Raw genomic sequence first — 20,769 nt, forward strand, 5'->3', positions numbered from 1 at the left:
AGGCTCACTGCAACCTCTGCCTCCTGGGTTCAAGTGATTCTCCCACCTCAGCCTCCCCAGTAGCTGGGACCATGGGCATGCACCACCACATCCAGCTAAATTTGGTATTTTTCGGTAGATACAGGGTTTCACCATGTTGGCCAGGCTTGTCTCGAATTGCTGACCTCAGGTAATCCATCCTCCTTGGCCTCCCAAAGTGCTGGGATTACAGGTGTGAGCCACCATGCTTGGCCTCAATGTACTTTTTGTTTCTAACTTAGTTAATCCTTAAAAGAACCCTTTGAGATAGAAATTCTAGAGAAATATAATACTTGAATAATGAAAAATTTTGTAATAAAAGAATAAAGAAAGAACAAACTGTAAAAATGTAATGCAAGAATTCTCTCTTGATGAAGAAATGTTAAGTATAGATAGAAAGAGCTCATCAAGTTCCATGAAGGATTATGAAAAAATAAAATTAAAAGATGCACTCCTAGACATATGGTAAAACTCTATTCCAAATATCAACAGTCAAATTTATCATTTCAATACAACAGATTAGAATTGATAAAAATTACATTTACAAAAGATAGAGGTTAAAGGACTTTGATATCTTTCCACTAAGATATTATTTACCTGCTAAAGAAAGGTACTTTCTGCTCAATTTTATATTGTTATGCCTTGTCATCTTTATTTAAATATGCATGACATGTATTTTTCTATGTGGTGTGGTGTGAGTCCAACTTACCTTTATCTAGGATAATAAAATACTGAAATAATTATTTGGACGAAATATCCCTTTTTCACACTGAACTTAAACACTTTTATATTACATAATCAGCCCTTCATATCTATGGGTTTCATAATCACAGATTTCATTAATCACTGACTGAAGATATTTTCAAAAAAGAATAAATAAAAAATAATAAAATAAAACAAATAAACAATTATGATGACTATGTAGCATCTGCATTGTATTAGGTATTATAAGTAATCTAAAGATAATTTAAAGTATACAAAAGGATGTGCATAGATTATATGCAAATACTATGCTATTTTATACAAAATGAGCATCTGAGGATTTTGGTATCCACAGGGTTACTGAAACTGCCCCATATGGATTCTAAAAGACAACTGTATTAATTTGCCATATACACCAAATAAATTGGAATGTCTCTTTTATCTCCTGTTCTATTTATTCCTAAACACAGCTATTCTGTTTTTATTATAATGGCTTTATACTATGTTTGCATATCAGATAAGATCATCTTCGCTATTCTTTCATTTATAACTTTTGGCTATTTTTAAAATTTTATTCTTTAACATGAGTTTGAAGTCATAACATCTAAAACCCCTCTACCTCATCCAAAATAAATAAATAAATTCCTCCTGTAGCTGTCTTTGTACTTGGAACTGCGTATGTTATTTTGAGAGAAGAGTTATTTTTATATACTAGATGTTACATATAAGAAATTGAATCTTAATTATTGTTTTCATTTCTGGTTGGTTATTTTCTAAAATGTTATTTTCATATCATTTTCCAAGATTTATACCATTATTTTTTTCTTTCCCTATTGTAAATGCTAGAACATAAAAAAAAATAGTGATTAGTACTGGTAAGAGTGCATACTTTTGTAGTATTTCTAGACTAAGGGAAATGATCTTAATATGTCACCATTTAGAACCATGTTCAATGTTGAGTTTTGGTATATTTTTAAAATTATATTTATGTGGGCACCTTCTATTCCAGTGCTTGTTTTTTATACCACATTGAATCATGCTCCCCAAACATTACCTCTTATATTTAAGCCTGGAGTGGAAGTGAATGGGGCAAAAGAAGAATGTTCTTTGTGCTCTGGAAAGTCAGCATTGGTATCATGAGGTAGATATGCAATCATATACAGGAGACTGCATTAAAAATGGAATAAGCTTTTCTTCCTATTTAAACTAGCCCTAGGCTAGTAATCCTACATGTGTATTTTGCAACTTCCCACTGAAATACCCGTGACTAAACTACCGTGCAAATTAAGACAGGCATTCAAGAGTCAGACAGTATCAGTGTTGCATCTCTATCTAGCTGTAAACCAATGAATTTGTTCTGTTGCAGAAGTCTAAATGTATAGGATATTAACTCTATTTCTCAATCCAGCTTCATGGATCTTGTAGAAAAATAATGGTTCAGCTATTTGCCTCTTTATACAGATATAAATCATCATCATTATCATCATGATCATTATTTTATCATGATTACTTGATTATAAGCTCCATGAGGGCAAGGATTTTCTCTATTTTTTCATGTAGAAATATCCAGTCACTAGAAAAGCATTTGACACATAAAATGTACTCATATCCTCAGTGTAAATGCTATACACTTCAAAGTTTATTATTTGCATATGTATTTTATTCACACTTTCAATAAGTATTTGTGGAGCATTTCCTGTATGACACACAGTGTTCTAGGCACTGCAGACATAATAGTAAATAGAAAATAGAAGGTCTTTGCCTTCATAGAACTTGCATCTTAAAACAGTGGTTCTCAGATTTTGCTGCACATTGGAATCACCTAAAGAGTTTTTAAAGCACTGATACCAGCTTCTACCTCCAGACTTTCTGATTTAATTCATGTCTGATGCAACTTGAACCTTGGAGGCCTCCAAAAGTTCTCCAGATAATTGTAATGTGCACCAGAATTTTTGAATCATTGGCCTAATTTACAAGTTGGCATTAAGCAATTCCAGGTTTCTTACTTGAGAGTGATAATAGATTGTGTAGATTGTGTTACAAAAGCCACCACTTTACCTGTTATGCTTAGTTCATATTATATTCATATGTTTGCTATTAATATTATTTTAATTATGTCCTATATCCTTGAACCAAAAAAAGAAAAAAGTTCCTTATGGTATTTTTGAGAAACCAACCAATACTATTTTCTAAAACACATTTATCAAAAGGAGGTGAAATATTCAACATTTCAGTTGAGCCAGTTATATACCTTCCTCTATTAAATGGAGATGCAAATATTGTTTACTTTTATCCCAATCAAATATCACATTAAAATATTGTTCTCCATATGTATCTAAGAAAGCTTTAAAGAGGAATTTTGAGCAGTTCTTGACTACTTGACTGAACATGTAATCTATATTGTATTTTACATGGAAAAACTAACTCTTATTTATATACTTATTTATTTATTTCTCTGGCTTCCAGATGCTAAAGTGTATGTTCATTATAGTACATTATAGTTCATTAAAATGTTGAAGTCTAAATTGCACTCAGGGTAGTGAAACTGCTGCTATTTTTCTTAAACATTGTACCTCTTCAGAACATATTTGCAATAGGTTCTGGCCCAAACTGATAACTTCCTTCCCATCATTTTGCATAATGCAGCAACTTTGGTTTCAAAATGCCACTATAATCTTAAATATTCTGACTAGCTTTGCTGAGTTTGCAGTAGCAACAATGATAATACCCACTGTAAAAAGGAAATGCAGAAATAGTGACTGGCAAATCCTAACATGTTCCTTATATCCATACTTTAGTTTCCTTACCAGTATAATCTATATTCCAGTTAATAATTTAGTGCTAATCAGCTCCTTATCTTCTGAAAAGGAGAGTCTGCTTTGAATCACAAGGCAGTTGACCTTGAAGGTAGGTTTAATATATGCAGATTTCTTATATCACCTCTAAGCTTTTATTACTCAGAGCATTTTCTTGGTTACATTTAGCTGTGAGCTGTGCAAACCTCATTTTGTCTATCCTAGCAGTAACTGATTTAATAATGATAGTTTTTACTCTTCCTTAGTTTTGGATTTTACATTTATTTGTATAACTAGTTTTAAATAACATAGTGTATTAATGTGCAAATAAAACAAATATAAATAGTTCAGGAAAACCATAAATACTAGAAAGAATATAGTAGGATCTTTCTAAACAAATTCAGCTATTTCACAATGTGCTTATGTATCTCTGTCAACTTTCTTTAGATTTTACTATCAAATGGCATTTTTTAGTAATGATGTAATAAATATTTAAAATTGGTTCTTTGGACTGCATTTTGTGAATTGAAAATGAATGTGAATTGAGAAATGAGCTATAGAATTTTATTATATATAAAACTATAAGCAAAGCTATATTATTATTATAAAACCATGTAAGCAAAACTATAGAAGTTCAGTTTAAATTTAAAAAATTTTCAACAAATTGAGGACAGTAACATGTTTCAAAAATAATATCAAAATTAGAATTTTTGCATGTTATAACAGCTTCGGTTTAAATGTGTTAATAAGTTAATGAGATTGCATAGGTCTAAACTGAACAACAAAGGAAAAAGATTAAAAAGAATTTTTATTTATCTAAAAAGTACACATAATCTGGGCTTTAGGAAAAAAATTTATAAAGGTCTTTGGAAATAGAATCCCATCATGAGACAATTTCAAACTTATTTGTATGTAAATAGTAGTGACTTGCCTTAAATATTAAAATACCCATCTTTGTTTGTTGTAATTGTGAATTTACTTATTTTCTCCCATCAAAATTAGGAAGAAGAAAATACAAGATTTCTATTTCAAATGAGGAAGAATGGTTAGATTAGGACAGTGGCAGCAAGGAAATATGATGATTGTTTTTTTTAATTGAGATCCTTTTTGAGAAACAAAAGGTGGCTTTGCTTTGAGTTAAAAGTCATTTTGTTGGGTAGAGTTCTTCACTTAATGGTTTCCTGCTTACTCTGAAAATACACTGGTTGATTTAGATTTGTTATTTTCTTCATTTTGCTTTTAGTGACCACATTTGTGTAATCTTCATGCTTGAAAAGTAGAATATGAAAACAACAAGAACTATAGATGTGCTTTGGAGATCGATATGTAGCGCTTTTGCTAGTGAAAAAATCTCAAAGAAATAAGTTTTAAAAAACACATTTCGTTAACTCTATTTTACAATAAAATGTTTCTATACTGGTATTAGCATTCCAAATTATTTTCATGAAACTGATTTTATGAAAATAACCTTCATCTTATTAGCTTGCTTTCTATCACGTGGTGAAAGAATGATTAAATCAAATATAAGTTATGGAGCAATTTAAATGGCTTAATCGTCTTCCAGATAAGATAGAAATGCTTCTGCTATTATCTTGAAGAATCAATAGTGAATTGAGTTGTCTTCTTTAAACACTATGCTGTTTTCACTGCTTGTTATGTTTCTTTAAAGAAATTTAAATATTTCACATGCCAGTTTAGAGAGCTATTGCTTGAAAGAAACACTTTTCAAGATCATTAGTTGTGCTATTTAAAATTAACCTTTTATCTACAAATAATGTTGTCATTCTCTTTGGAGTGTTTGACCTGACTAGAGCTACGATGGCACATTTCAGCCTACAAAACGTGAGATTTCATGTTTTGAGATTTCAGTAGTTCATAGTTTATCATAGATTTGTATTTTTTGATATAGATTAAATTTATATAACTCTAGAAAATGTGTGCTATTTATTATAAATTACTGTTTTATGTATTACTATGTATAAATTATGTGTTTCCCAATTTAACCTTTAGAAGTAAACTTAAAAGCACTCACAAATTTCTGTTGAATGTAGGGTTTAATAACATAGGCCTTCTTTATTTAAGGATAATTTTCTTCTACTATCACCTAGGCATAAAATTAATACAGTTTTATTTTTAACTACTTAAACTCTTAATCTAATGTACCCTTAATGAACTTACCCGTGTAAAGTACTTGATGAAGCCATCATGAAAGGCTGCTTGGATAATATTCATCAGTTCCTTTGCTGAAAATGACTAAATTTTAATGTGAACAGTTATATATTCACCATAACTGTTTCAAGTATCTAAGGTTTATGCAACTTAATTTAATAATTTCATTTTGTTCAATTGTTCCACAGACATGTTTATTGAGTAATGAAAACACCACAATCACAAATGAATGGGAAACACAAAGAATCAGGATTAAGAGTATGCTGTGTGTTTTGATTATGATGCATAACTGAAAACCTAAAATTAACTGTAACTTAAATTGTTTCTCTGTGACTTTTTTTCTTTCTCATCCTCCTTCTTCATTCTCCCCTTCTCCTCTTTAAATAAATAAAAATATTCTGAATGTAGCTGAACTAGTTTTAGAAGTAGAGAGGAAGATTGGTTATAAAGAGGAATATAAGTTAATTTATAAATACAAGTGATCTCAAGTTAAAATCAATATAAGACAGCCTCTAATCTCCATGTAGCCAAAACCCGGGATTAACTCAAGTTCTCAATGTCCTTTGTAAATCATACTAATTAGTTTTCAGGGTAGGCACATCTTACCAACTTTATACACTTATCAAGAGTCGTTTGGATTTGTTACCTAGTGTATGATTGCCATTTGTTCTTGCTATTTCATTTCACAATTTCGTTAAAAATTGTGCAATCTAATGCAATATGAGCATTAAAAGGCTTTTATTTTATCTTTTTGAAACAAAGTCTTGTTCTGTCACCCTGGCTGGAGTGCAGTGGCATGATCTTGGCTCACTGCAACCTCCACCTCCCAGGTTCAAACGATTCTCCTACCTTAGCCTCCCAAGTAGCTGGGATTATAGGCACACGCCACCACGCCCGTCTAGTTTTTTTGTAGTTTTAGTAGAGATAGGGTTCTGCCATGTTGCCGAGGCTGGTCTCAAACTCCTGGGCTTAAGCAATCTACCCGCCTTGGCCTCCCAAAGTGCTGGGATTATAGGCGTGAGCCACTGTGCCTGGCTAAAAGACTTTTTTTTTTTTTCTCCACTATAAAAACCAAGGGAAATACCATGGAAGAAGATAAAAGCAAATTGACTAAATTATAGACAATATTTTGAAAAACTAAAATTCTAGAAGGCTTCTAGAATTTTTGCTTTGGATTTCCTTGTGAGTGGCTTTAACTTTTTTCTCCATAAAAAAATTTAAAAAACTAGAAATCAAAGGCAATGTGTGAGACTTATGAACAAAAAATTTAGTAAAGAACCCCAATCAGTGCATTCTTACTTAATAAAAAGGTCTTGGTTTTACAAACGGTAGCATCCATATCCCCCTATGTAAAATAAGATCAAGTAAGGATATACCTTTTCTTGACTTTCTGTTTTAGTTATTTTATTTGCTTAATCAGTTGGGTAAATTATGAGTCCTAGAATTTAAGAAAAGAGGGCTTCCACTGTACTTTGTACTCTCCTTCAGAGAAAAGCTAAAGAAACCCCTTGTTTTGTTAGGCTGAGGCTGGCTGAATTCCATGGGTGTTTCTACATCTGAATATCATTACAAAGATTACCCATTTGAGGAGATAAGCTTGCTATTCAAATCTACCATATCTTCTGGAAATTTTTGAGTTCTTACTCTACGAAATGAAGAAAATAACATAAACTAACAAGAATGGGGCACAGGTTTCTTCTTGAATGCCAGCTCTGATTAGTTGCTAATTGCTACTTGAAGATCTGTGCTGAGATCCATCTGTAGCCCCTTTCACCTTAGAGTCGAATGCCTGGGTCTGGTACTGTCAGCCGTGGGAACAGACTAGGGTAGAAGGATGAAACTATGACAGCATTGTTCTCCTGAGCTACAGCCATATTTCTTTTAGTGTTTTCCAGATGTATAAATGAGCTTTTCCTGTCTTTTTCTTTTTTCTTTTTTCTTCTGTTGGGACACTCCCATCAGTGACAACCCTCTGTATTGGTTAATTATTTCATAGATTAGAAAGTTTGTGGGCTCTACACAATTCATCCCTTTGGTTCCTATAGAAAACAAATGTTTGTTAACTCATTTAAAATAAGGACAACTTCACTCAAATAAAATTCATAGAATAAAAACCACTTCTGTCTACTTCTCTAAAAGCTGAATAACCTATGTCTAGTCTTCATTAAAGAAAGTCAGTCAAAAAAGAAAGTTTATTTCAAAATATTCCTCACAATGAAGAGTATACAGAATATGAGGGCAAGAGGACTATTCCAATCATCACTGTTTGATTTAGTGAATCTGGCTGCTAAATTGACTCTAGGCTATTTTTTTTACAGTTTGTCACATGGTTTAGAGTCTTTAAGAGGCCAGCCTTCCCAGGTGAAAAGTACAGTAGTTTCTAAGACAGAGTATTCTTAAGGTTTATGGTGCTAATAAATTGGTTAAGAAATATTACTTTGCTGCAATCTTTAACAAATGCGGAAAAGGACATTCTGAATTTATAATGTAAATGGGGCTCAAATTCTTTCTTGGAAAATAGAATCAATAAACATATTCTCAGAAGTAAAATATATTGATTGAGTACTATTGTCTAAATATTCCCTACACCCTAGAAGTTCCTTGTCAAATATACACACAGAAGATATACTATGCTATATAGATGAGGGTTGATGATAGGAATATGTAGATTTACACGTTAGGGATAATTTTATTTCAATTTAATGACATCAAAATTCAAAACAAATGAAACATTATACATGTAACAATGTTTTAAATGCCTCCCATGTACTAGCAGCTGTACTGGTTCTGCCCTTGGGAAGTTTACTGACATAGTTGGGACACAGGCCCATAAATAGATAATTAAAGAGAATATAATTAAAGGCTATTTTAGGGTTATGCCTAGGGAGCTCTCAGGGTATGTCGTAACTCCTCACATTTCAAATTACAAAATTTGCTTTACTCCAAAATAAAGGTAGCTTTATTGCACATTTAAGAAAACTTGAAGGCCGGGCGCGGTGGCTCAAGCCTGTAATCCCAGCACTTTGGGAGGCCGAGAGGGGCGGATCACAAGGTCAGGAGATCAAGACCATCCTGGCAAACATGGTGAAACCCCCGTCTCTACTAAAAAATACAAAAAACTAGCCGGGCGAGGTGGCGGGCGCCTGTAGTCGCAGCTACTCGGGAGGCTGAGGCAGGAGAATGGCGTGAACCCGGGAGGCGGAGCTTGCAGTGAGCTGAGATCCGGCCACTGCACTCCAGCCTGGGCGACAGAGCGAGACTCCGTCTCAAAAAAAAAAAAAAGAAAAAAGAAAACTTGAAATTGTAAAGTGTTTATGTGAAATGTTAACTTACAGACTTGATTTACCAAATTTACAACAGTAAAGTCAGTCCCACTTTTCAGAATATGAGAGGTATGTGATTTCAACACCTTAAATGGGATACCTCACATTATTATTACAGTTTAAAACCTATGAGATTTTCTTTTCTATTTTTAATCCTTCTCTTAATGATCTCATTTATTGTCTGCTGGAAGTCAATTTAGGAAATCATGTTAGTCCACTAAGCACTTCAGATAAGGCTACACCATGAAGCATTCCAAGATTATCACAAGGAATTGCTTTCGTATGCCATAAAAGAAGAAATAAGCAGAATATGGCCTGCCGAAGAAGGTTACAGTTTTACAGCCCCTCCCACTGCAGCTCTTAAGTCACTCAGTTACAGTTAACTTTGGATTATCACTCACAGACTGAAAGCAAAACACATCAAAACACTCACCACACACTCTGGGCTTGTGGTGCCACTTGTATATGCGTTTCTAAATCAATGATGAGGGTATCAGAACCAATACTGGACATGGACATGGCAAATTACAGTGAAGTTCTGGACCCAACTTATACAACTTTGGAGTTTGAAACTATGCAGATTCTATATAATTCAAATGGTAAGTTATCATCTGTTTATAGATGTAAAGAAAAGTAAGTATAATTGGAGAAGGTAGACTGAGCTTCCAAAAGTGGTGGCTCAATGTTTTTTTTTTGTTTTTTTTTTTGTTTTGTTTTTTTTGCTGGAGAGTTTAGGGCTTGCTTTTAAGGCCACAAATCTGAGCTTTTGCACTTCATTACAAAATTTAAGTTAATAATGTTGTGGCTACTTTGTGTTAGAGGTAAGAAAGCCCGGTTTTACGTAATAAAGTAATGTCAGAATTCTGTCCGGGGTCAGTTAGAGAGGTAAAAAGATTAGTTTTAGCTGTTATTTTATTTGCTGTAAATCATAGTAATAAGTAATATTGGCAGATTGGCTGTGAAAGTATATTTTCTATGAAATATATAAAATGACTTGTGGAACAAAGTTTCCGTAGAACATTAGGGAGTTTCACTGATTGTCTGCTCTTTTCATTATATTTCCAGTTCTCAATTGGTACTGATGAGAAACTGCATTTAAAATTACTATCAGGTTTTTGCATTGAATGCAAATATGAAAGGGAATAAGGCTTGCATTATAACCTCACTTGACAGGCTAATGTTTAGCCACACAAAGCTGTTGGTATTTAATTACTGTAATATTTTAACTTTAAATAAGACATGAGTTGTTTAGGGTTTGTGTCTTTATGTAATACAGTTTACTATCGACTTTGAATTTAGACTTAATACCTAGTAAAAAATCTTGTTTAAAATATGTTATCACTGTTAGAACTCCTAAGATCAAGTAATTATGTATACTTTGGAAAATGTGTGTGTGTGTGTGTGTGTTTAATGCAAGATTGAGAATATATCTTATACTGAGGATATCTTACTATTCTACTGTATTATATAATTTGTATGACTGGTGTTCTGGTTCTATTTTTAATAAGCAGTTCCGTATTAATGGGGATTTAAAAAAATAGTCAAAAGGTGAATTCTGAAAATTTAGCTCAAATATAGTTAAAATAAACCTGTAGTACAACTTTCAGGAAGTCACTGTTTTGTGTCTTTATATTTAGACTTGATTAGAGATATTTCATAGAGTATTTCATCAGAATCATGACTTTAAAAAACACTCATGATTAAGAAGTGGTAGGGACATATTTACCATAATCATAACACTTATTTACTATGTTTAATGAATATACTGAAATAACGAATTCGTATGGCTATATCCAAAGTGTGGTGTAACTTGTTTGTAATAAGATTGTCAGCAACATGTAAGTATGACACTAAACTTGAAGCAAGAGTGGAACTTTTCATATTTCTATATAGTCTCTCAGAATACAATAAATTCCAAACAGTTCTAACTTTCATTTTGTTAGTATCTGTTTTTTTAATGTTACCAAAAGGAAAATGTTTAGCATTTTAATCCTATAATGTCACATGACTAACCCTAAGCATATTCTCATTAAAATTTTTTTTCTACTTCATGAAATTACATATGACAATATTTGTCTCCACTGAAATATTAGTAAGTAGAACATATGTAAGTTACAAAATGTAATCAGGACATGACACCCTTTAGTTTTATCCTTTTATACAATAATCAGTTGTCAATATAAAATTTTGTAATAAAGTTTTACTATATTACATATTTAATATCTTTTGAATGCATATTGATTTTTAAAGATGTAATCCACAATATTAACTCATTTAAGAAATGTTTATTTTATTATAAATATCTACATTTTAAAAATAATTCTTCCTTCAGAATTGTGTATTAGATGACCCACTATATCCTGGGCATAATCCTAAATACTGGAAAACAGAGGACTAAATAAGACAGATAAATTCTCTACCATCATGGGGCTTATATTCTGTGTGTAAAGATGGGTAATAAATGAGCAGACCAATGCTGAATATACTTTTCACCAATAAAGTTATATAAAAAGCTAAGACCATTTAAAAAAACTAAGGCCAGGTGTGGTGGCTTATACCTGTAGTCCCAGCACTTTGGGAGGCTGAGGCAGGAGGATCACTTGAGCCCAAGAGTTTAAGACCAACCTGGGCAACATAGTGAGACCTTGTCTCTACAATAAAAAAATTAAAAACTAGCTGGCTGTGGTGGTGTACTCCTGTAGCCCCAACTACTCGGGAGGCTGAGGTGGGAAGATTGCTTGAACTCAGGAAGTCCAGGCTGCAGTGAGCTAGGATTTCACCACTGCACTCCAGCCTGGGTGACAAAGCAAGACCCTGACTCAAAAAATAATAATAATACTTAAAATAAGCAGGGGTCTAGATTCTACTTGAAGGATAGATGGGAGGTGACATTTTTAAATGTGTGTTCAGAGAAGGTTTCACACAAAATGGTCTTGTAGCTAGCTCAAAGAAAGGTTTAGGGAAGAACTTTCCTTCCAGACAGAAAGAAGAGCCAGGTGAACAAGTTCTGAGATGAGAGTAGCCTTCAATGACGGGAAAAAAAAACAAAAAACAAAACAAGAAGGTATTGCTGGAGAATAGTGAACTGGATGAAAAGTGGTACCAGATACTGGGATCAGAGATTTGGGGGAGTTGTAGGGGAGTTTGACATGCAGGGTTTACAGGCTGTGGGAAGATGCCTAGACTTTATTCTGTATCTAGTTACGGCAGGGTTGGATGCAGAGGGTGACATTATATGAATTACTTATAGCAATATCACTTAGGTGGCTTTGGGGTAACAAACAGTAGGGCAGCAAGAATGGAAGGAAAGAATTTAGATAGCGGACTGTTGCCATAATCTAAAGGAAAGATGATGGTTGATTGAATAAGGATGTCCGTGGTGAAAAGTTGTGGATTAAATATGTATTTCAAGCCGGACGCGGTAGCTCACACCTGTAATCTCAGCACTTTGGGAGGTTGAGGTGGGCAGACCACCTGAGGGCAGGGGTTCAAGAAAAGCCTGGCCAATATGATGAAACACCATCTCTACTAAAATTGTCCTGGCATGGTGGCACACGCCTGTAATCTCAGCTACTTGGGAGGCTGAGGCGTGGGAATCATTTGAACCTGGGAGACAGAGGTTGCAGTGAGCCGAGATCGCCCCACTACACTCCAGTCTGAGCAACAGGGGAAACTCAGTCTCAAAAAATTAAATAAATAAATAAATAAATAAATAAATAAAGTATTGTAAATATGGACTTACCAAGGGATTGGTTATAAAAGATAAAGGAGAGAATACATTAAAGACTCACAGATTATTGGTCCTGGGAAACTGGATGGAACCATTGACTGATATAGGGGAGACTGAAGGAAAGAAGAACAAGTTCTAGCGGAAAAATGAAAGTGTTTTGTTTTTGATACGTTAATTTACAATTCTGATTAGATTTCATAATGAAGTTCTTCAACAGGTGCTTGGGCATTTCAGGCTGATGCTCATGGGAGACATCGGGGCTAGAGAGATAAAATATTGGAATTATTCATCCTACAGCTAATATTTATTGTCATGGAAGTGATAAACCTCCCTTGGGAAAGAGCAGAGTTGGAGAACTAAGCCCTATGGTGTCCCAAAGTTAAATGATCAGAAATAAGAAAGGAGAGGTTGGAGCGGAAGCCGCCAGCGGGGCTTAAAAGGAAAGCACTGATGTGGGGTCTCCAGGAAGCCAACGAACGGACTGTTTGAGCCTCTAAATAATTAGCAGGACAATTTAATCAGGAAATAGTACTAACTGTAACTGTAATCTTCCTTTTTTATTCACAGATAATTCTGCCCCAGAGACAAGTATGAACACCACAGACAACGGTGTCAACTGTCTGTGTGCCATCTGTGGGGACAGAGCAACAGGAAAACACTATGGGGCATCGAGCTGTGATGGGTGCAAGGGTTTCTTCAGACGCAGCATTCGTAAGAGTCACGTTTATTCTTGCAGGTACTTTAAATGTCCTTTTAGTCAAGTTATCTTTACAGGTGTTTCAGTTTGGCACGGAAAAAGTAAGAGAAGAAAATTCAGAGTTTTCGTGTATCTGTAAGTCTATAAATACAATCTCTAAACTGCGGTACAAGTCAGAACGTGTGGGTATGTATAAGGATGTATTCACATAGGTGGTTCTTTTTATGAAACATTTTAGACTTATAGAAGGTATATAAAAAATCCACCTACCTACCACCCAGCTTAGACCAATATAGTTGAAACCTTTAATGGACACCTCCTCTGGCACTTTTTCTCCTTTGTCTCCTAGACGTAACTACCATTGTAATTTCATGTTATCTTTTCCTTGTGTTTCTTTATTGTTTTATCACATGTTCATATACCTCTAAACATTTTAAAACCTGCATTTAAAAGATTTTTCAATATGAATATTTTCTTCATGTTGATTTTTTAAGTGCCATTACATCCTAGGTCTAAAACAATTATAAAAGTGAAGATGATTTTGGTAGTTTGTTGATATCAATGAGTAAAATTTAATTTTCAGTCCTAAAATTTAAAATATATTTCTCATGCCATATTTTTTGTCATTAAATTTAAATGTTTTGTCAGAAGCTTCTTTAACTATATTATATTTGTCACTCATTTCTAGTAGGCTGTTTTCTTGTTTTTTTTCTTTTGTTTTTAGATGAACACCTAGTCAACATAATAACATGATTTAAGTATACATATTGCATATTGATTCATATGTATGACTGTCCTTTAAAGCAGATTACATTTAGATTGAATATAGGCTATTAACAAAAATGGTTACATTTAACAACAACAAAAAAAACTATATTTGTTCTGTCAATAAAAGGTATGTGTAGAATTACATCCTTTTAAGAACAGATCAGACATTTGGGAAGAGGTTAACCCTCTCAAAGTCTTGCCATGTGATTTCCTAGGGTACAACACAAGTTAATATATAACTCTCCAAATATCTATCTAGTTCTCTGATAATTCTTTAATTTTTCCAAGATAGTTTGAAGCAGGTTAAGAAAATACAAAATGCCCACTTTAAAAACTTTATAGGTCATATACACCATGGAATACTATGCAGCCATAAAAAAGGATGAATTTGTGTCCTTCGTAGGGACATGGATACAGCTGGAAACCATCATTCTCAGGCCAACTATCAGCAAGAAACAGAAAACCAAACGACCCTGCATGTTCTCCTCCATAGGTGAGAATTGAACAATGAATCACGTGACACAGGAAGGGAACCATCACACACCGGCCGTTGTGGGGTGGGGGGTAGGGGAAGGGGATAGTCTTTAGGAGATATATCCTAATGTAAATTGACGAATAAGAGTATGTGCAGCACAGCCAGCATGGCATCATTTTATTATTTTTTTTGGTTCATTATGTAACAAAACGTGCAGTTGTGCACATGTACCCTAGAACATAAAGTATAACAAAAAAATAAATAATAAATAATAAAAAAATAAAACTTTCTAGGTAAACAAAAAAAGTGTATTTAGATGAGTTTTGCTTTTATTTACATTAAAACTCTAAAGGTAAAAGGTAGATCAATTTCCTTCGTCAAAAATATTTTTGTACGAATGCTTCTAAACTAAAACAAATACAGAATAACCTGTAAACCATACCTTCTGGAGTCATCTGCTCTGTTAAAATTGAAATACCTGTGTGTATGGGTGTGTATGTGTGTGTGTGTGTGTGTAACGGTGATCCAAACAACTAAATCCAACAACTTTTGAGAATCAGAGAATCGCAAAGGCTATCAGTGCTTCTGTCCTTTCTGTGTGGGAAGAGTGGAAAAGGGATGCTCTCAGAGCAGCTTTTAGAGGTTTAAAAAATATTCTAACAACAGATACAGTTTAACTCCTGCACCTTCCTATTAGGAATGTTACTGCCAACCTAGCTTTCTTTACATATGTTAGTATTCAGCAAATGTGATGATTTTTCATTTGGAAAATGGTTAGTATATTGATGCAAGTTTAGGGGCATGGAGACTTTCTGAAGCTCAGGTTGTGCTGGTCTCAAATGTATCTATTTCCTTAGATGCCAAAATTATATTTCTACTCTAACTGCTTCATCACACTGATGTTGGGCTTTGCTTCAAAAGCACTTTTAATTGCTGTTTCGACACTTTTCATGTTATGTTTTTCACCTTATGTACAATTTGTATGCATACTCTGTTAGATTGTAATTTCTTTGAGTGGAGGAGACAAGTAGCATTAATCTGTTTAATCCTTACACCAGGATCTTGTATGTTGTAGGTGCTAAATAATATGTTTATTCAATTTTTATTATTAATTTAATGTTAATTGAATGCATTCTCCTTGTATTTTTGTCAATCTGGTCCTCTCTCCTGAGTCTCATCAGCCATTTGTTCCCAAATGAGCAATGCTTTGTTCCTCACTCTGAAAGCACATTTCTCTTCTAGCTCAATTTGATTATAGGCTTCGTTTCTCATTAGATTTTAAGTGGACACTGATAGTTTTTAGAAGAAATACATTTCACAAGATGTATATCTTTATTCTTATCATTTATCATCAACTACAAATAAACAGGTACATATCCAGATGTATGGATAATTTTGTGCCAGAATTTTGAAGAAGTGTTTGTGTTTACTGTATGCTTAATATTTACCCCTAACTATTTGAAGTGCTTTCACACAACAGCCTTTTGGGCAAGTCCTTCTCTTTATTTTACAATTGTAAACTAAAGTTACTTAACACCCCCAAGTTCTGCTGAGAGTCAACGGTAGAACCAAGCTTAGATTTAATTTCAGAGACTGTACTCTTTTTATTTGTTTGTTTGTTTGGTTAAGTACACAAGTCAGTTTTTTAGTTTATCCAGAGTGGTGCAACAATCACTACAGTCAAATTTGACCATTTTTTATCACTTTATAAAGAAACCTTTAGTAGTTACTCCCCCATGTCCTCCCAACTCCTTCCCCAACAATATGAGGTAACTAGGAATCTATTTTCTGTTTCTACAAATTTGCCTTTTCAGGACATTTTGTATAAACAAAATCATATGATGTGTGATCTCTTTTGTCTTCTTTTGTTTAGAATAGAATAGGCTGCCAAGGTTTATCCATGTTGTAGCATTTATCTGTACTTCATTCCTATTTACTGACAAATAATAATATTCCACTGTGCAGGCATGCCACATTTTGTTTTTCTATTATCGGTTGATAGACTCTTGTATATTCTCCACTTCTGGGCGATGATGAATAATGCTGCTATGGACATTTATGAACAAGTTTTTATGTGTACATATGTTTCATTCCTCTGCATACAGACCTAGCATGGCATTGCTGGGTTACAGAATAACTCTATGTTTAGCTTTTAAAGACAGTGCTAAACTTTCTTCCAAAGCAGCTGCGTCATTTAACGTTTTAACCAGCAGTGTATGAGCGTTCCAATTTTTCCACATCCTCACCAACACTTGTTTTTTCTTTATTTCATTTGCAGCCATTATAATGTGTGTGAAGTCTTACCCCATGATGCCGACTATACTCTCAATGTTGTCCTCAATTACCTCTTGATGTATAATTTGCCATGTAGGGTAAACTTCAGTGGGGTGTGGGGTACACTTAAAATTAGTAGAAGGATATTTAAAAAGAGAAAATCATGAAAATGCAGGGCCATGAAGTTCTGATAATAGCCTCCTTCATACTGAAATCATTTAGCAATAAGCAACAAAAACTTGAATGCCAAAGATATTCAAAACTAGGTTTGGCTTTCATGACTCATGATAGAAGTGGTTACGCACAGCAGCCAAAATGAAGATAGTCATTCAGTTTTATTTTACTATAAAGACTAAGTGAGAGGTGAGGCTCGTGTTTTCACGCACATGCTGATTGTGAGACTGGAAAGGTCATAGTTGATTGTTCCTATACCTTCTTTTTATCAAATCAAATGTGACAACACATATTTAAAATCCATTTGTCTATTTGCTTTTTTTTTGTAAATTATAGTTTTCTATGTATTTTTTTCAAACTAATATATCTTTGATGTTACAGGTTCAGTCGGCAATGTGTTGTTGACAAGGACAAAAGGAATCAATGTAGATATTGTCGATTAAGAAAGTGTTTTAGAGCGGGAATGAAAAAAGAAGGTAATAATTATGGTGATGATAATTAACATTATTGATGAAAAGTGATAAACATACGCACACATTCTCATTGATCACTATAACCTTTTTACATGAGTTCTAATTTTCCTCACTATAATATGGAGGAATCTATGGTTCCTCAAGTTAAAGAATTTAGTCTAAGGACATATAGCTATTAAGTGGTGTAGCCAGTATTTATCTGGTGACTATCTGATTATGGATATCATTCTCTCCACCACTATATTGTCCAAGGCAACAAAATTATTGACTAAATAGTACACCAGTATTCTGTTAGTGGGTTGAAATTACAGATTTCATTTTTTTTTTTTTTTGAGATGGAGTCTCGCTCTGTCAACCAGGCTGGAGCGCAGCAGCACGATCCTGGCTCACTGCAACCTACCAGGTTCAAGTGATACTCCTGCCTCAGACTCCCTAGTAGCTGGGACTACAGGTGCGCATCACCACGCCTGGCTAATTTTTGTATTTTTAGTAGAACCAGAGTTTCACCATGTTGGCCAGGCTGGTCTTGAACTCCTGACCTCAAGTAATCCACTCCGTTCAGCCTCCGAAAGTGCTGTCATTACAGACTTGAGTCACCACGCCTGACGCAAATGTATTTATTTTTGTTCTCAGTAACAAATGAGTGTCTTTTTTCTTTTAATGAACATTAACTGAACATCTACTTTTCATGCGTTCATTTATTTACTAAATACTTATTGAACACTGCAATTTTCCAAACACTGTTCAAGGTGTTGAAGCTTCAATAGTGAACATAGTAGACAAAATAATCTTCCCTTTCAGGAAGCTTATATTATATCGAGGGACCGAGACAATAGACTAGATGTGCTATTTTAGTGTGTACTAATTTCATCTTGCATATATTAAGTAATCTGATTATATTCTCCTACATTCTAAATACGGTTAATTTAGAAACAAATGTATTGAACACATTGTAAACATTTAACAGCATGTAACAACTACAAAATTCTATACTTGTCAGTTTTACTGTTTGGTCATGCCTATCATATGCAAAGAGATGTTTTTCACAACTATTTCACAAACTAAAAAAACAAATGAAATCACTATACTAAAGAAGTGTAAAATATATCAAACCCGTCTTTAACATAGTTAGCTTTTTCTTTGTCATTCAATATTTTAAGAATACAGGAATACCATTAGTTTTGCTCAGGTTGGTAATCTTGAAGACAACAAAAAACAAAGTTCACAAAATTAAAGGAGAAGCACTTTCTTATTTAAAAAGTGATTTATTTCTAATTTCATAGGAAGCTCTATTTGGCACTTTACAGGATTAATTTACTTGATCAATTGCCTCCCTCCATTTCTACTTGAACCCCATGTTTATCCCCACAAAAGTGTAAGCAAATAACAATCCTATATTTTCTTCATGAATTTTACAATTTGTGAAATACAATTATGATTTAAAATAGGTAAATTTTATCTTCTGTTCATAAAATAACGTGTTAATTTTCTTAAATAGTTTGGAAAGTAATTCTGAGTTTTAAAGTTGACGTATTTGTCTTTTTTACACTAACAGCATAGTAGCAAGATTAGGTGGAAACAAATAGAAACATAGTTTTATGTCAAAAATGATAGCAGTGAGAAGATTATAAATGTTTACGATATCTTTTAGCATTTTTCTAAAGAATAATCATGTAAGTTAAATTCATAAAAGCATAGCTAACATCTTAATATTTTATCGCTGCATATGCATTTCCAAATGAGTCAGTTTAGGTTAAAATCAATAACAATTTCTGTAAAACAAAAGAGCACGCTACCAGTAAGTATGATTTTAAAATAAAATATTACTGATTCACTTCAACTTACAGACAACTCACTCCTTTTTTTTTTTTTTTTTTTTTTTTTTGGAGACACGGTCTCGCTCCGTCTCCCAGGCTGGAGTGCAGTGGCGCGACCTCAGCTCACTGCAAGCTTAGCCTCCCAGGTTCACGCCATTCTCCTGCCTCAGCCTCCTGAGTAGCTGGGACTGTAGGCACCGGCCACCACACCCGGCTAATTTTTTGTATTTTTAGTAGAGACAGGGTTTCACCATGTTAGCCAGGATGGTCTCGATTTCCTGACCTTGTGATCTGCCTACCTCGGCCTCCCAAAGTGCTGGGATTACAGGCTTGAGCCACACTTGGCGTGATTTTATTCTCTAGATGGTAAACATGTGAGTTAATGTTTTCCCTGTCACTCTTCCTTATATTTAAAAATGCAGTTTTCAGTAAGGGATTTGGGGAACTACATTATTATTATTATTATTGTTATTATTATTATTTATTTTTTCTGAAGTAAAGAAGCAGATCTAGCTCTCTCTTAGAAACCTGTAAAATATATAGGATTTCTTCATCTTTCCAAAATGCTGATATTCAAACCTCAATTTTCTCAGGAGAGACTGCTCCATAGTACAACTTTTGCTTTATTAATGTTGGTAAACTGTCCCATGGAGAGTGTTTTATAAGAGATCATAATATTGTAATCCTAAAGTCATTGTAACTAAAATAAGTTTACTTTCCATTTTTGCTAGTGTTTTATAGAGAAAAGAAAATGGAAGTTTCAAAATCTATGACTCACATTTTCTGATAGTGAATACACTCTTATCTTTGACCTGGTCAATCTTATAGGCAATGCTCTTCCTCTAGTTATCTTACAGTTTTATTAACTTTCAGAGAGTAGAAAACCACGCTATTAAAAATATAGCATGGCAGAACTGGCTGAGCCAACACTTTCTAACATGCATGCTGTCATTACGTCTCAAACAGCAATGTTTTATGAGCTCTAGTGACAAGCCTGACTATTCTTGTTTTTGAGAGTAGTACAGAATGAAAATATCTTTCTCCCACCGTCTTTTGGAAAGACCCTTTCTCAATTTTTTCACTTAAAAAAAACTCCTCAAACTCTATATCCTAACATACACTAAAGAGAAGTGCTCAGTAAATACTGTGTTTTTTCCTTCTAGCTGTACAAAATGAACGCGATAGAATAAGCACCAGAAGAAGCACATTTGATGGCAGCAACATCCCCTCCATTAACACACTGGCACAAGCTGAAGTTCGGTCTCGCCAGGTACCTGTGGCACACCAGCATCAAACCCTAATTAATAAAATCGAATGTCCATGTAGACACCACGCCAAAATAATATAAGTTTAT

At 33.8% G+C, this 20,769-nt stretch overlaps 1 protein-coding gene across 10 annotated transcripts in view; it reads left to right on the forward strand.

The window, feature by feature from the left end:
- Positions 1-20,769, forward strand: part of HNF4G (hepatocyte nuclear factor 4 gamma) — a 169,050-nt gene that overhangs the window by 132,292 nt on the left and 15,989 nt on the right. For 9 of the 10 annotated variants that reach the window (XM_017856997.1, XM_017856990.1, XM_017856987.1 and 6 more), the window contains 3 exons: positions 13,305-13,473; positions 17,507-17,601; positions 20,579-20,685. In XM_017856997.1, coding sequence (XP_017712486.1) covers positions 13,328-13,473; positions 17,507-17,601; positions 20,579-20,685 — 348 coding nt within the window. In that variant the 5' untranslated portion in view covers positions 13,305-13,327. Of the gene's footprint in view, positions 1-9,400; positions 9,607-13,304; positions 13,474-17,506; positions 17,602-20,578; positions 20,686-20,769 lie in introns of those variants that run through there. The other variant, XM_017856986.1, reaches the window with a different exon arrangement.

Source organism: Rhinopithecus bieti, unplaced genomic scaffold, assembly GCF_001698545.2.
Source record: "Rhinopithecus bieti isolate Rb0 unplaced genomic scaffold, ASM169854v2 scaffold_44510, whole genome shotgun sequence".
NCBI classification, from domain to species: Eukaryota; Metazoa; Chordata; class Mammalia; order Primates; family Cercopithecidae; genus Rhinopithecus; species Rhinopithecus bieti.